Raw genomic sequence first — 13,925 nt, forward strand, 5'->3', positions numbered from 1 at the left:
AGTCCTCCTGCCCCCAGACCCCAGTCTTCCTGACCCAGACCCCCAGTCCTCCTGCCCCCAGACCCCAGTTCTCCTGCCCCCAGACCCCCTGTCCACTTGCCCCCTGACCCCCAGTCCTCCTGCCCCCAGACCCCCAGTCCTCCTGCCCTCAGACCCCAGTCCTCCTGCCCCCAGACCCCCTGTCCTTCTACCCCCTGACCCCCAGTCCTCCTGCCCCCAGACCCCCAGTCCTCTTGCCCAGACCCCAGTCCTCCCCGCAGCCACCAGTCCTCCTGCACCCAGACCCCAGTCCTCCCCCCCCACTCCTCCACTCACCCCCTAGTCTCCCAGGGGCCTCCAGGTGTCCTGCAGGTTTGCCGGAAGCATCCAGGACCTCTCATCTGAGTGCAGAGGCTCCTGGTTGAACCCACTGACATGACCCCCCTCGCCCCTCAACCCCAAAGTTGGGGCCTCAACTGGCTCGTGGTTGCACCCCATTGGGGTTCATCCCATTTATCTTATTAAAAAGATTTATTGATTAACGAGAGAGAGAGAAGCAGAGCATCACTGGGGCACATGTGATACCAGGGATCCAACTGGGGTGGGGGTCCAGCTGCACCCCTGGACTAGGGTTCATCCAATTTAGTTTTTTAACTATTATTTTGTAATAGATTTAGGAAATGATGAGATAACGGGTTAATTGCGCACTGCTCTAACCACCAGGCTTCTGTGTACTCATTCCCTCCCTTGGAAACTGCAGTGGTTCTCCCAAGGTCACAGTTATGGGTGGCTAGTATATGTGAAGCCTTTTGCTTTTTTTTTTTTTTTTTTTTAATATATTTTAATGAGAGAAAGAAAGAAAAAAGAGATACAGACAGAGAGACCAGAGCCCTGCTCAGCTCTGGTTTATGGTGGTGCAGGGTCTTGAACCTGGGACCTTGAAGCCTCAGGCAAGAGAGTCTCTTTGTAGAACCATTATGCTCTCCCCACTGTCTGCCTATGGTTTCTTTTTTAAGTCACCTTTATTAAGGTTTAAGTTACATACATTTTGAGGAGGTTTGACAGTGCTGTGTGCAGGAGAACAGGACACCCATATCAAGACACAAAACACTTTTTTATCCCCCTCAAAAGTCCTGTCTGTCTTTTTTTTATTAAATTTCTTTATTGGGGAATTAATGTTTCACATTCAACAGTAAATACAATAGTTTTTACATGCATAACATTTCCCAGTTTTCCATATAACAATACAACCCCCCACTAGGTCCTCTGTCATCCTTCTTGGACCTGTATTCTCCCCTCCCACCCACCCCAGAGTCTTTTACTTTGGTGCAATACACCAATTCCAGTTCAGGTTCTACTTGTGTTTTCTCTTCTGATCTTGTTTTTCAACTTCTGCCTGAATGTGAAATCATCCCATATTCATCCTTCTGTTTCTGACTTATTTCACTTAACATGAATTTTTCTAGGTCCATCCAAGATTGGCTGAAAGTGGTGAAGTCACCATTTTTTACACCTGAGTAGTATTCCATTGTGTATATAGACCACAACTTGCTCAGCCACTCATCTGTTGTTGGACACCTGGGTTGTTTCCAGGTTTTGGCTATTACAAATTGTGCTGCCAAGAACATATGTGTACAAAGATCTTTTTGGATGGGTGTGTTGGGTTCCTTAGGATATATCCCCAGGAGAGGAATTGCAGGATCATAGGGTAGGTCCATTTCTAGCCTTCTGAGAGTTCTCCAGACTGTTCTCCACAGAGTTTGGACCAATTCACATTCCCACCAGCAGTGCAGGAGGGTTCCTTTGACCCCACACCCTCTCCAGCATTTGCTGCTGTTACCTTTTCTGATGTGTGACATTCTCACAGGAGTGAAGTGATATCTCATTGTTGTCTTGATTTGCATTTCTCTAACAATCAGAGACTTGGAGCATTTTTTCATGTGTTTCTCAGCCTTCTGGATCTCTTCTGTGGTGAATACTCTGTCCATGTCCTCCCCCCATTTTTGGATGGGGTTATTTGTTGTCCTGTTGTTGAGATTTGTAAGTTCTTTATATATTCTGGTTATTAGCCTCTTGTCTGATGTATGGCATGTAAAGATCTCCCATTCTGTGAGGGGTCTCTTGGTTTGGGTAGTGGTTTCTTTTGCTGTGCAGAAGCTTTTTAATTTGATGTAGTCCCATAGGTTTATGCTTGCCTTAGTCTTCTTTGTAATTGGATTTGTTTCATTGAAGATGTCTTTAAAATTGATGCGGAAAAGAGTCGTGCCATGATTTTCCTCTAAGTATCTGGTAGTTTCTCGTCTCACATCCAAATCCTCTGTCTGTCTTTTGAAACCATTAATAGGTTTGCTTTTGCAACAACAGCATGTTCCACTGTTGGGTCCGTTTACCCAGTACAGTCAATGGTCGTGAAGAACTGTGCTGTGAGGATCCCAATGAGAATGTCCGTATCACTGCCTCCTCCAGAAAACCTTTTAGCTCCACTCCTCTTTCCCTCTCAGTGCCACCCCTGCGGACCCCAGAGCTGCCCCAGGCAGGCACTCAGCTTTCTCTCTCTGCTGACGGTCCGTAATGTGGAAGCACATTTGCGATGCGCCTCTTTAACAGCTGGTTCTTGGCAGGTTCGGTTCAGATCCTGGTGCTTCACCGAGTTCTTTTATTGTTAGAGATCCTCCGACCACTGACGGCATTTTTCAGGCCTATCTTTACGTTACAAAGAGATTCACTTTTTACTCACCGTATGCCTGCGGTAGGTTTATTTTGTCTTAGTGAACTGGCTAATGCCTTGAGTTCAGTGTTGTATAGTGGCTGAGAGTATGGACACCCTGATTTGTCCCTGATTTTAGGGCATCTGTCTTTTGATATTCTTCATTTAATAAGGTGTGGACTTTAGGACTAAGACATACGTATTTAAGAGAATTAAAAAGTATCCGTTAATTTTATCTCCTTTGTTGCTTTTAAAAATATTTCTTTATTCCCTTTTTGTGTTGCCCTTTTTTATTGTTGTAGTTATTGATGTCGTCGTTGTTGGATAGGACAGAGAGAAATGGAGAGAGGAGGGGAAGACAGAGAGGGGGAGAGAAAGACAGACACCTGCAGACCTGCTTCACCGCCTGGGAAGAGACTCCCCTGCAGGTGGGGAGCCGGGGGCTTGAATCGTGATCCTTATGCCGGTTTTGCGCTTCTGCCACATGTGCTTAACCCGCTGCTACCTTGGTGCTTTTCAAAATTATAAGTGGGTGTTGACTTTTGTCAGACCTGTGGAGCTAATCACATTTTCTTCTCAGACGCACTGTGGCATGGGACAGAAATTCTATTTCTTTAAAAAATGTCTTTATTTGGGGACTAATGATTTTCAGTCTGCAGTAAAATAGAGCTTGTACATGCATAAAATTTCTCAGTTTACCATATTTCCATTCACCCCCCCCCACTAGGTCCTCCTCTGCCATCCCGTTCCAGGACCTGACCCCCTCGCCCTCCCCTTCCCCCAGAGTCTTTTATTTTGGTGCAGTGCGCTGTGGGACATGACTTCTTATATTGAAGCAGCGTCACATCCTTGAAGTCCCCCTTGGTCATTTTCTGAAAGTAGTGATGGGCTCTACTAATGATTTATGCAACACTTCTGCTCTGGCCTTCAGGAGTGGGCTGTCGTTTCGCTCTCCGTCAGACTGAAATATCATTAAGTACTCACTTTATAAAAGGAGTGGGGGCTCGTTTCTTCCTTGCTTTTTGATGCTCTAGAGTAATTTATAGACAACTGGGCCTAGTGTTGAAAGGTTTGCTAGAAGTTTGTGGAACCATTTGAATCACGTGTGTGATATTTCCTTAATAACCTCACTGTTTTTCATATAAATTAGTCTTTTTAAGTTTTCTAACTCAAGTGGGTCAGTTTTGGTCATCTCTAAGACCCTAGGGAATTACTCACTTCCAAATTGATTTGAGTTTCCAAATTGATTTGCATAGGAGTTTGCCGAGTAGTGTCTTGTAGTTCAAAAATTTCAACAGTAATTTCTTTTTTTTTTCTCTTATGGATTTGGTGTCTTCCCTTTTCTCGAGCCACTAAACCAATATTTTTCCCACTGTTACTTTCAAAGGTAGCATTTTTGACTTGTGTATTAGATGTTTTACAATCTGCTCTTTTCCTCATTAATGAATTAACGGAAATAAACAGCAGAGACACGACTTCCATTTCTCTCTATGTGCTTTCTTTTAGCTAGAGTCTTTTCATAGTCTTTGAGCAGGAAGGATATTTAACTCACTTGCTATTTTTCCTCTTACGGACGCAAGTGTTTCGTGCCAGGAGTTTCTTCTCACCGCTGCTCTAATCCTCATGGAGTCTAATGTTTATTCTCTTTGTCACTAGGGTTTTATTTTATTATTATTATTTCTCTAAACTTTATCTCTTTCACATATGAGTTGCTCAGTAGCTTAACTTTATTTTATTATTTTTAATATATATTTATTTATTCCTTTTTGTTGCCCTTGTTGTTTTATTGTTGTAGTTATTATTGATGTCATCGTTGTTGGATAGGACAGAGAGAAATGGAGAGAGAAGGGAGAGACAGAGAGGGGGAGAGAAAGACAGACACCTGCAGACCTGCTTCACCGCCTGTGAAGCGACTCCCCTGCAGGTGGGGAGCCGGGGTTCCAACCGGGATCCTTATGCCGGTCCTTGTGCTTTGCGCCACCTGCGCTTAACCCGCTGTGCTAGCCCGACTCCCATAACTTTATTTTATTTATTTACTTATTAAAAAAATAATTTTTTTAATGTCTCTGGGACTCATCTGTTTTTTATTGTGGTGAACCTGAGCTTTCCTGCACTGTAGTCAGAAAGTGCTGTCTGTCCTAACTGCACTTCATGGCTGTCTTGGATGTCTTCTCTGTGGCCTTATTCATGGCCCTTCCTTCTCACTTCTGTCTCAGAAGTCTTGTGATTGGAAGATCTTGCTTCTAGATTACAGCTGTCTCTTCAGTCACACTCCTTTCAGTTCAGTCGCTTGCTAGTTTGTGGGGTCCCCCCACCACCACCACCACACACACTGTGCTCCTGTCCCTTCCTTCCTTTCATTCATTAATTCTTTCTTTCTAGGGTGAATTTAATGTTTCTGATGGTTGCTCCAGCTCCCCTGTCCTGCCTTTTCCCTTGGGGTCTCCAGGCCCCACTTGAAATAGGGGTGTTATGGAGTGGGGAAGAAAGGGCTCAGGACTCGCAGCTGTGACGCGGTGCTTGTGCTCAGTTTAATTACAGTTCTTTTGCGCCTTCAGCGCTGTCTGCAAGGAGTCCTGAGGATTCGAGTTTGTGTTGAAGTTTTGTCATGGGAAGTTGTTTGGGGCAGAGTTTTGGACAGTAGGTTATTATCCTCATCCTTGCCACCCCACCTTGTCTAGCTCCCCACACGTCCTGCCCCGAAGGGTTTTGAAAGGCAGCCCAGGGTCAGGTTGACTGGGTCTGTGCTGTGCAGGCAGACTGGATTGAAGGCAGGCAGGACCGCAGTCCGCCTTGAACACACACTTGCGGTGTCCTTTCAGAACGGTTATCCTTTGATAACTGACGTTTCCAGTGGCTCCCTGGGGGTGGCGGGGAGCTGGTTGGTTCCAAGGGCAGTGTGGTGGACGGATTGCAGAGATGTTTCAGCTGGGCCTTTATGGGGGCTCCCCACCCCTCAGAAGGTCCTGTTGCTAAAAGATGCTCAGTTTTTATTTTTTTATTGTTTATGGGCCACTGTGCTGGTGATTTAAAAAAAAAAAATCCAGAATGAGCTTGGGTTTCTAGCTCCTCTGAACAGTAGCCAACAGAGTATTTGTCCTTGGAGGATAAGACTGTGGTGGGGTGTAGCTGTCAGGGATCATAGGGTGTGGAACAAAGATCAGAAGGAGATTTGGTCATTTGATTTTTAATTTTGTTTATTTATTATTGGATAAAGACAGAGAGAAACTGAGGGGAGGGAGAGAGAAATTGAGAGAGAGACCTACAGCCTTGCTTCACCGCTTGTGAAACTTGTCCGCTGCAGGAGGGGACCAGGGGCTCGAACCCACATCCTTGAGCAGCGTAACGTGAGCGCTTAACCAGGTGCACCACTGCATGGACCCCGGAGGGAGATTTGGTACAGCAGTCAGAACATGGAGCAAGGACTCTGTGCAACACATAAAAGAGATGGAAGGAATCCTTTTCCTTTGCACAGCCCCCCCCCCCCCCCATGTTCCTTGACGCAGACAGACTTGATGGCCGTGGCGGGCCCTCAGGGAGCACACATCTAGCTCAGGCAGACCTGCAGGCTGCAGACACCAGGGGTGAGCAGGGGTGAGGCTGGGATGGTCCTGCAAGCTTCAGAGGGAAGGACAGACAGAGCACTGTGAGGAACAGAGCTCCTAGCAGCGATGCTGTTTCTCACCACAGCTGTGTATTTATTCTCTATCATTTTTGAAATTCAGTTATCTAAATGGTGTTTCCACCCCCCATCGCCTACATTTTTTTCTGGACCATTTTATATCCTTCCCTCAGCAGAAAATCTGTGTCATGGGGCTAGGCGGTGGCGCACCTGGTTGAGCACACACACATCACGGTACACAAGGACCCGGTTTCAAGCCCCTGCTCCCACCTGCAGGGGGAAAGCTTCATGAGTGGTGAAGCAGGGCTGCAGGGGTCTCTCTCTTGTGGCTTTCCATCTCTATCTCCCCCACCCCTCTGAATTTCTCTCTGTACTCCATGTAATAAATACAAATTAGCATTGAAAAGTTCGAATAAAAATATTTATGACAAAGTCTGTGTCATTAGCCCCACAGATAGAAAGGAGTCGATGTAATTTCATAACAGGAAAACAATACTATTAATTCTAAGCAGATAGGTTGTCGGGGGTCATAACTAGAGAAAGCCAGTGTGAGGCCAGTCACAGCCTAGGCGATTCAGGCCCAGCCTTGACCCTTGATAGAATCAGGAGATTGAAAAGAGTGGGAAAAGTGGCACCCCAAGAGATATGTGTTGACCTTACTATGGTGCTTCCTCACGCTTTCCTTTCCTTCTAAATTTAGATTTAACCAAGGAGACTTTAGCTAGAAAATTTGACTTTCCGATGCCTCTGAACGAAGCTTCCAAAGTAATGAAGAAGAAGAAAAAGGTAGATTACCATGAAGGGTGGGTGGGTGGGCTGGACAATATTCGAGTTTTAGATGAACTTCCCTAAATACAGGTGTGTGAAGATACTCAGTGCAGGAAAACGTTTCTTTTTTAAAACATTTATTTCTTATTGAACAGAGACAGAAATTGAGATGGGGGGGGGGAATTGAGAGGGAATGAGACAGACATCTGCAGCCCTGTTTCACCACTTGTGAAGCTTTCCTCTTGCAGGTGGGGACCGGGGGCTGGAACCTGGGTCCCTGTATACTGTCATGTGTGTGCTCAACCAGTTGTGCCACCGCCTGGCCCCAGAAACATATTTTCATCTTTTGAAAATTCTCACTTAATTGAAGTGAGAAAATAGAATTAAATAGGGAGGACCTGGGTTTGGACATATATTTAACAATGAAGAGTAGTCCTTCAAATGTGTTGAATTTATAAAACACATTATAATCAAAATATAATCTATTGGGAGATTTTTTTTAAAGCATGCTAATATATGTCCCATAGACTGTAACACAATCAGAGAGGCAACAGAAAAGAAAGAAAGAAATGGATTTCCCAGAAAAAGATGAATGTGCCCGTGTTGTCATCTTTCCTCTTTTTCTTAATTTTAATAATTTATTATTGGATAGAAACAGAGAAATTGAGGGGGGGATAGAACGAGAGACAGACACCTACAGCCCTGCTTCACCACTTGTGACACTTTCCCCTCCTGTAGGTGGGGGATCAGGGACTTGTCCGGGTCCTTGAATATTATAACGTGTGCACAACCAGGTGCGCCACCACCTGGCCCCCACATATCTCTCCTCTGAAGAAAAGGGAAGCTTGTCTTTCTTGGCAGGAAAACTGACAAGGATGAACCATTTTCTCTGCTGGTTGTTCAGATATCATAGTCCCTCCGAGTATTTCAGACTTGAGATCAGTCGCTCTACTAATCTTTGACTTTCACTATTCAGTTAGAAGAATCTGTTAGTTGATAGTAACACACAAAATTGTGCTTTTTCTGAACTTTGAGCGTGCTGTCTAATCCATGCACTACATAAAATAGCTTTTGAGGTGACTAATTCTTGCAGCTAATCTATTAACTGTGGTAAGCGAGATTTCTTCCAAGAACATACACTATAAACACATTTTCTGGGTTACAAGAAAAGAGCATCCACCAATACTTTTCTCATGGCTACTGTGTGCCAGACACAGGAGACGGGGCCTGCACATGCACTTTCCACTAACTGTACTGATTCCATGTATGGAGTCATTCCTGGGAACACTTGGCCAGCATCCAGTGACAAAGCCAGCATCTGAGTCCACACTGAGATGTGTCACTCTGTCTACAGTGACTTTGCTTTGCTGTATTCTAGGAGACATTTAAAATTCTTCACCAGGACAGAATATGTTTCAAAATCAGATTACAGCCTAGTGGACTAGTCATAGGAACAAAAGCTCACTGCTTTCATTCTTAAGACCAGACTGAATACGCTGAGACTATAGTTGGTAGACCTTCATAGACTTTGTTTCTACAAGGCAGTCAGTATAATGACTACAGAAAAGAAATGCTATCAACTTGGGACCAGAGACTTTAGTGACTGTGGAAAACAGTCATGTTTTTAGAGTTTCAGTCTCTCCAGACACTGGTGTATGATGGTGACGTTCTTTGAAGACACAGGGGCACCAGCATGTGCTTAGCCCCATCCAGATGTCCTCCCGCCCTCTTTGTGCTCAGTGTCCTTAACCTGACCTTTGTTTATGTGTTTACTTACCAGAGCGCACTGCACAGCTCTGGCTTACGGTGGCGCTGGGGACTGAACCTGGGACTTTGGAGCCTCAGGCATGACAGTCTCTTTGCAGAACCATTCTGCTGTCTCCCCCCACCCTGTGCTTATCTTTTAAAGGTCTTAGCCTGGGACAGTGTCTCCAAAGTCATTTCTAGAATGCTTGAAGAAAATGAAAAATACAGGCTCAGGCTGAAAGATCAGCAGTCGTCGAGTGAAAGTAAGTCAGCCTCATTGCCACTGTGTAAAGGACTACTGGCTTCTCTCAGAGAGCTTGGCTACCCTCGGATGACATTGCACGGATTTTTCTCCCAGTTGTTCCCCTCAGCATACAGAACTGGTAGAAGTAGGCTACCACGCCAGCTCTTTTCACCGCATGGAGAAGTACAAAGGGGGTGGGGAGAAGGTAGACCACATCTGTAGGCAACTGGGATTTGCACATCCGAAGGTCCTTTCTGAATCCGAAGACCAACTTTTAATGCACACTTCACACACACTAGTGGAGAAGAGCATTTGAATTCGGATATAAGTTACATTCAGTGTCATATATTCTCCCTTTCCATGGGTGCTGCTACCATCCACTTCATGCACCAAATTAAATCTCTGTTTGAGTTGTGGCCTTGGTGTCATCGCTTCATTCCTGGAAAGCAACTCAGAAATTAAAGCTCACTCGAAAACTGCACTGATACTGAGTTGATTCCATGAGCAGCGCAAAACTAGACGCAGTCTAATGTGTTAAGTAAAGTCATGGGCAGTTCTGGATTCTCCACTTCTCTGGATACAATCTTATGGCTCATAATGCCACCTGAACTGATCGTTCCTCAGATTTAGTTTCTTCTCCTCACATGCTTCTCTTAACAAGCTTATTACCATGATGCGTGCGGGCTCTCAGTCAGTACACTCACCCAGTGACAGTCTCTATGTCGTAAGCAGCATACGTTGCACTGGAAGCGCACTACTGCCCGTGTAACAGAGCGTCAATACGGGCAGCAATCCTTTGCTATTATTATGGTGCTATTATTATTATAAACCAGTGTTCAGATTAGTGATACTCTATTTCACTCTTCTCAGCTAGTTCAAAAAGAGATGAAGGCATGAGGACAGGGAGGGGTGGGAGACAAACAAGTGTCAGGGGTCCCTTAGGAGAACAGGATGTTTGAATCAATGGACCAGGTGCAGAGACTTGGACATTGTTCCAAGTGTTAGTCCAGACCCAGTCACTTTAATAAATGCACAGCCTCCCACCTGATTTTGCTCTGGCTGTCACCTCAGACTCCTCAGGGGCTCTTGGGCCTCTAAACACAGTCTTGCAGGGATAATCTGACAAGTCTTAAACAAAAGATATGTCCTTGCGATTCAGCGTGTGTGTGTGTGTGATAGATTATAAAAACAAATGATTATGTTTTTTAAGGATATCATTACTTTGATTCTTTAACATACGCCTTTATAAATGGAAGAACCAGAGTCAGAGACCAACTCGAGTTTCCCTGATGTTTTCTGTTGTTTCTAGACTCAAATTACAGGAGTTGAATCTTCTTATCATCTTCTGGTAAGAGTCCACTTGGATAATTATTCAGTATAGATGGCTTCCTCTTCCTTTCACTGACTACCTTCTCCAGCTTTTGATAGGTGCTCACTGCTTATGCCAGCCCCGGCACATAGTGGGCACTTATTAAGGAACAGGGGAGTAAAACTCGCTTGGGCCCCATCTTTACACTGCTGTCCACACTGCCATCTTCCTGGTTCATGGCCTGTCTCCCTCCCTTCTCCCCCTTCTCCCGCCCTCCTTGTTATTATCTTGGCTTCGTTCCCTTTCTGAATATGCTGTCATGTGTAATATTTACTTGCTACTACTCATTCAAGTTTATTTTTCTTAGTATCCTGGAGTTTATGTGATGGAGCTCTCTGTCTGACCATGATTTCTGTATGTTTTTTATTTATCCCTTTTGCGTCCACCTAGAACAGATGCTGTTCTAGGAGCTACCGTCGACTCTGTGCTCCTTTTACACACTGGCACGGAGCCTTTGCTCCTGTTTTTACAGTTGCAAGTTTTCCCTCTTGGTGTGGGGCCCTTACAGCGCGTTCGACCCCAACCTCTGGCTGTGTGCTTCTGATGCTCCCTGGATCATTTAGAGTTCCTGATAAACACCACGTGACTGCAACCTTTAGCTGTGTTCGGGGCTTGTAATCCCTGGGACTCACTTTTTTTTTTTTTCTTATTGCTTGCCATGAATCCACTACTACTGGTGGCCATTTTTTTTTTTCACCTCCAGGATTATTGCTGGGGCTCCGTGCCTGCACCATGAATCCACTGCTCCTGGAAGCCATTTTTTGCCCCTTTTGTTGCTCTTGTTGTAATTGTTGTTGTTGATGTTGTTCATTGTTGGATAGGACAGAGAGAAATGAAGAGAGGAGGGGAAGACAGAGAGGGGGAGAGAAAGACAGACACCTGCAGACCTGCTTCACCGCCTGTGAAACAACTCCCCTGCAGGTGGGGAGCCGGGGGCTTGAACTGGGATCCTTACGGTCCTTGTGCTTTGTGCCATGTGCGCTTAACCCGCTGCGCTACCGCCCGACCCCCCTGGTGACCACTTTTCCCCATTGCTGTTGTTGGACATGACAGAGAGAAATTGAGAAGGGGAGGGAAGGGAAGGGAAGATCGAGAGTGAACAAGACAGACAGACACCTGCAGACCTGCTTCACGGTCTGTTAAGCGACACCCCCCCACACCGCAGGTGGGAAGCCAGGGGCACGAACCCGGATCCTTGTGCTTCTTACTATGTGCACTTAACCCAGTGCTCTACCACCCAGCCCCCCCCCCCCCCGCCCGCCACTGGCTTTTCTGGGAGATGTGTTCAGGTATGTTTGGTTTAGGAACTAACAGGAAAGGTAATGCAAACCAGTTTTGATACCAGTTTTCTAGAAAGATAATGGGAGACTGTGTATATGTCTTTCTATGTTTCCAGTGTAAAGCGTTGTAAAGCATGGATTGATCCGATTTTAGAGAGAATTCTGTGTCATTTCATGGGGAGGTTTGGCATGGAGTCAGTGAAGGAGGTGAAAAGGGGGACCTGGGGATGGTGGCTGTCTAAGCGACATGAGAAGGCACAGCGAGAGCAGTGGAGGGGGTGGAGGCGAGACAGGTGACTCCGGGTGGGGTGTGAGAGCAGGCTGCAGTTTGGAGACCTAGTAGACCAGAAGCAGCACAGTCAAGGGGAATGACTGGCCTTGTGGAGGCGCTGTGCTTGATGTCAGCAGGTAGATGATAGGGTGGTAACCCAAGGGATAATTCCAAGCCAACAGGAGTGGGGGCTCTTTTGAATGTGACATCTGCACTACCCAAGGGCCACGGGCACTCCTGGCAGTAGGAGGGAGCAGCGCCTCAGTGTGGGGTGGGAGGAGCACAGGCTTAGAGCAGGGTAGTGGCTAGAGGAATGCCAGCTTGATCAGGAGTTCTGGGAGAGGTCATCGTGGAGCTGGCAGGGAACATAAATAAAGCTTATGGCGCAGCAGTGCCTACTCAGTGAGGACACAGAGGGCACAGCATAGGGCCATAGAAATATATCACACACAGGACTGGGGAGGCAGCGTAATGGTTCTACAAAAGGTTTTTCTTCTGAGGTCCCAGGTACAATTCCTAGCACCACCATCAGCCAGAGTAGAGTAGTGCCTCTCTCTCTCTCTCTCTCTCTCTCTCTCTCTCTCTCATTAAAAACAAAACAAGAAAATAGGGGAACTGGGCAGTAGCGCACCCAGTTCAGTGCACAGCAAGTGGGGCGGAATGATCTCTTTGCAGGCTTAGAAATACTAAAAACTTTTCAGTGATTACTGACCATGACATTTCATATCAACGAGATTTGCTTCTGTCGTCTTTTCCTTAGGATTAACCTGTCTGTGGATCTGCTTGCCAAAGAAGATGGTGAAGAGTTTAAAGACGGGTCTTCAAATCACAATTTTTTGTTAATTTGGTTCTGCCTTGTTGGAATTGGGGACTTCAGTTGTTGAATAGCAAAAGTACCTTCGTTATTTCATTGCAATTCAGTAAGAATTGCAGCTAAATATTCAGAAATCAGACTTTATCACCTTTTACACTTAACACAGAAATGTCATGTCGGTCTGCATATCACACTGCGGCACACGTGTAAAAATAAAACTTTTCCCTTTTATTAGCGAGTCTGCAGCTACTTTGTTCATCCTTTCATGAAGATGACCTCTTTTGAATTAACCTAAATTAACTGAAATTATTTTTGGCTCCCTAAGTTATTATACATGTCTCAATTACTTTATGATAAGAACCTTCCGTTGGCCTAACAGCAATAACTTGGGGGATTAGCACTAATGGTTCCATAAGCCATCTTTTCTAGCAAATGTTAGCAAATTTATGCAAATTCTACATCAGTGTATAGTTAATTCTGGGGAAAATTTGGCAAAGATGAGAGAAGACTTTCTTCTTCCCAAGGCCCTAATTAGTATGTTATTTTTTAAGTCAATGGATGAGAGGTTTATAATGCTGACATTAACACTTTCTTACTTAACGTTACACTGATGAAAGTCGCCCGGGTTGCTGCATGTCATTATGGTTCATTTATCTTGTTTTTCACTTTCATCTAAAAGTCCCATATGTTATAGAGAAATATTGAAATTCCTGGGAATAGCACGGTGTGAACCCTGCAGATCTCACTTCCTGACCAACTCAGCATAAGAACTTGTTGAATTCTGTCATTGGTAAATGCTAGTCATCCTACATGAGTCCTGTGACCCTAATGCTCTATGCAGTCTGGCTGTGGATAGAAGCATTTTACTTGCCCTGAAAAGTCATAGCAGGAAGTCTGGCCCGACTCATTGCTCAAGCTCCTCCCTCCCGGTCTCCGGCGGCCTTGCAGTAAGTGAGCAAGAGCAAGAGAAAGGTTTCTTTTTCCATTTGAGGAAGTGCTGCGTCATGATCTCAGATGGCTCCACCGATGGGCATTAGTCATGTTGATCTTTCTGTGACCACAGTGTGTCCTATTTGACCCCCATTATTCCAGGAATGGTGTTCACAGAAGTGTTTCAAACACTCG

The 13,925-nt window shown here is 45.3% G+C and overlaps 1 protein-coding gene across 2 annotated transcripts in view; it reads left to right on the forward strand.

Annotated features, from left to right (window-relative positions):
* Window positions 1-13,038, forward strand: part of C9H5orf47 (chromosome 9 C5orf47 homolog) — a 34,218-nt gene extending 21,180 nt beyond the window's left edge. The window contains exons 2-5 of one of the 2 annotated variants that reach the window (XM_060197210.1): window positions 7,009-7,094; window positions 8,986-9,085; window positions 10,376-10,414; window positions 12,747-13,038. In XM_060197210.1, coding sequence (XP_060053193.1) covers window positions 7,009-7,094; window positions 8,986-9,085; window positions 10,376-10,395 — 206 coding nt within the window. In that variant the 3' untranslated portion in view covers window positions 10,396-10,414; window positions 12,747-13,038. Of the gene's footprint in view, window positions 1-7,008; window positions 7,097-8,985; window positions 9,086-10,375; window positions 10,415-12,746 lie in introns of both variants that reach the window. The other variant, XM_060197211.1, reaches the window with a different exon arrangement.
* The last annotated feature ends 887 nt before the right edge of the window (window positions 13,039-13,925 follow it).

This window comes from Erinaceus europaeus, chromosome 9 (assembly GCF_950295315.1).
Source record: "Erinaceus europaeus chromosome 9, mEriEur2.1, whole genome shotgun sequence".
Classification (NCBI taxonomy): domain Eukaryota; kingdom Metazoa; phylum Chordata; class Mammalia; order Eulipotyphla; family Erinaceidae; genus Erinaceus; species Erinaceus europaeus.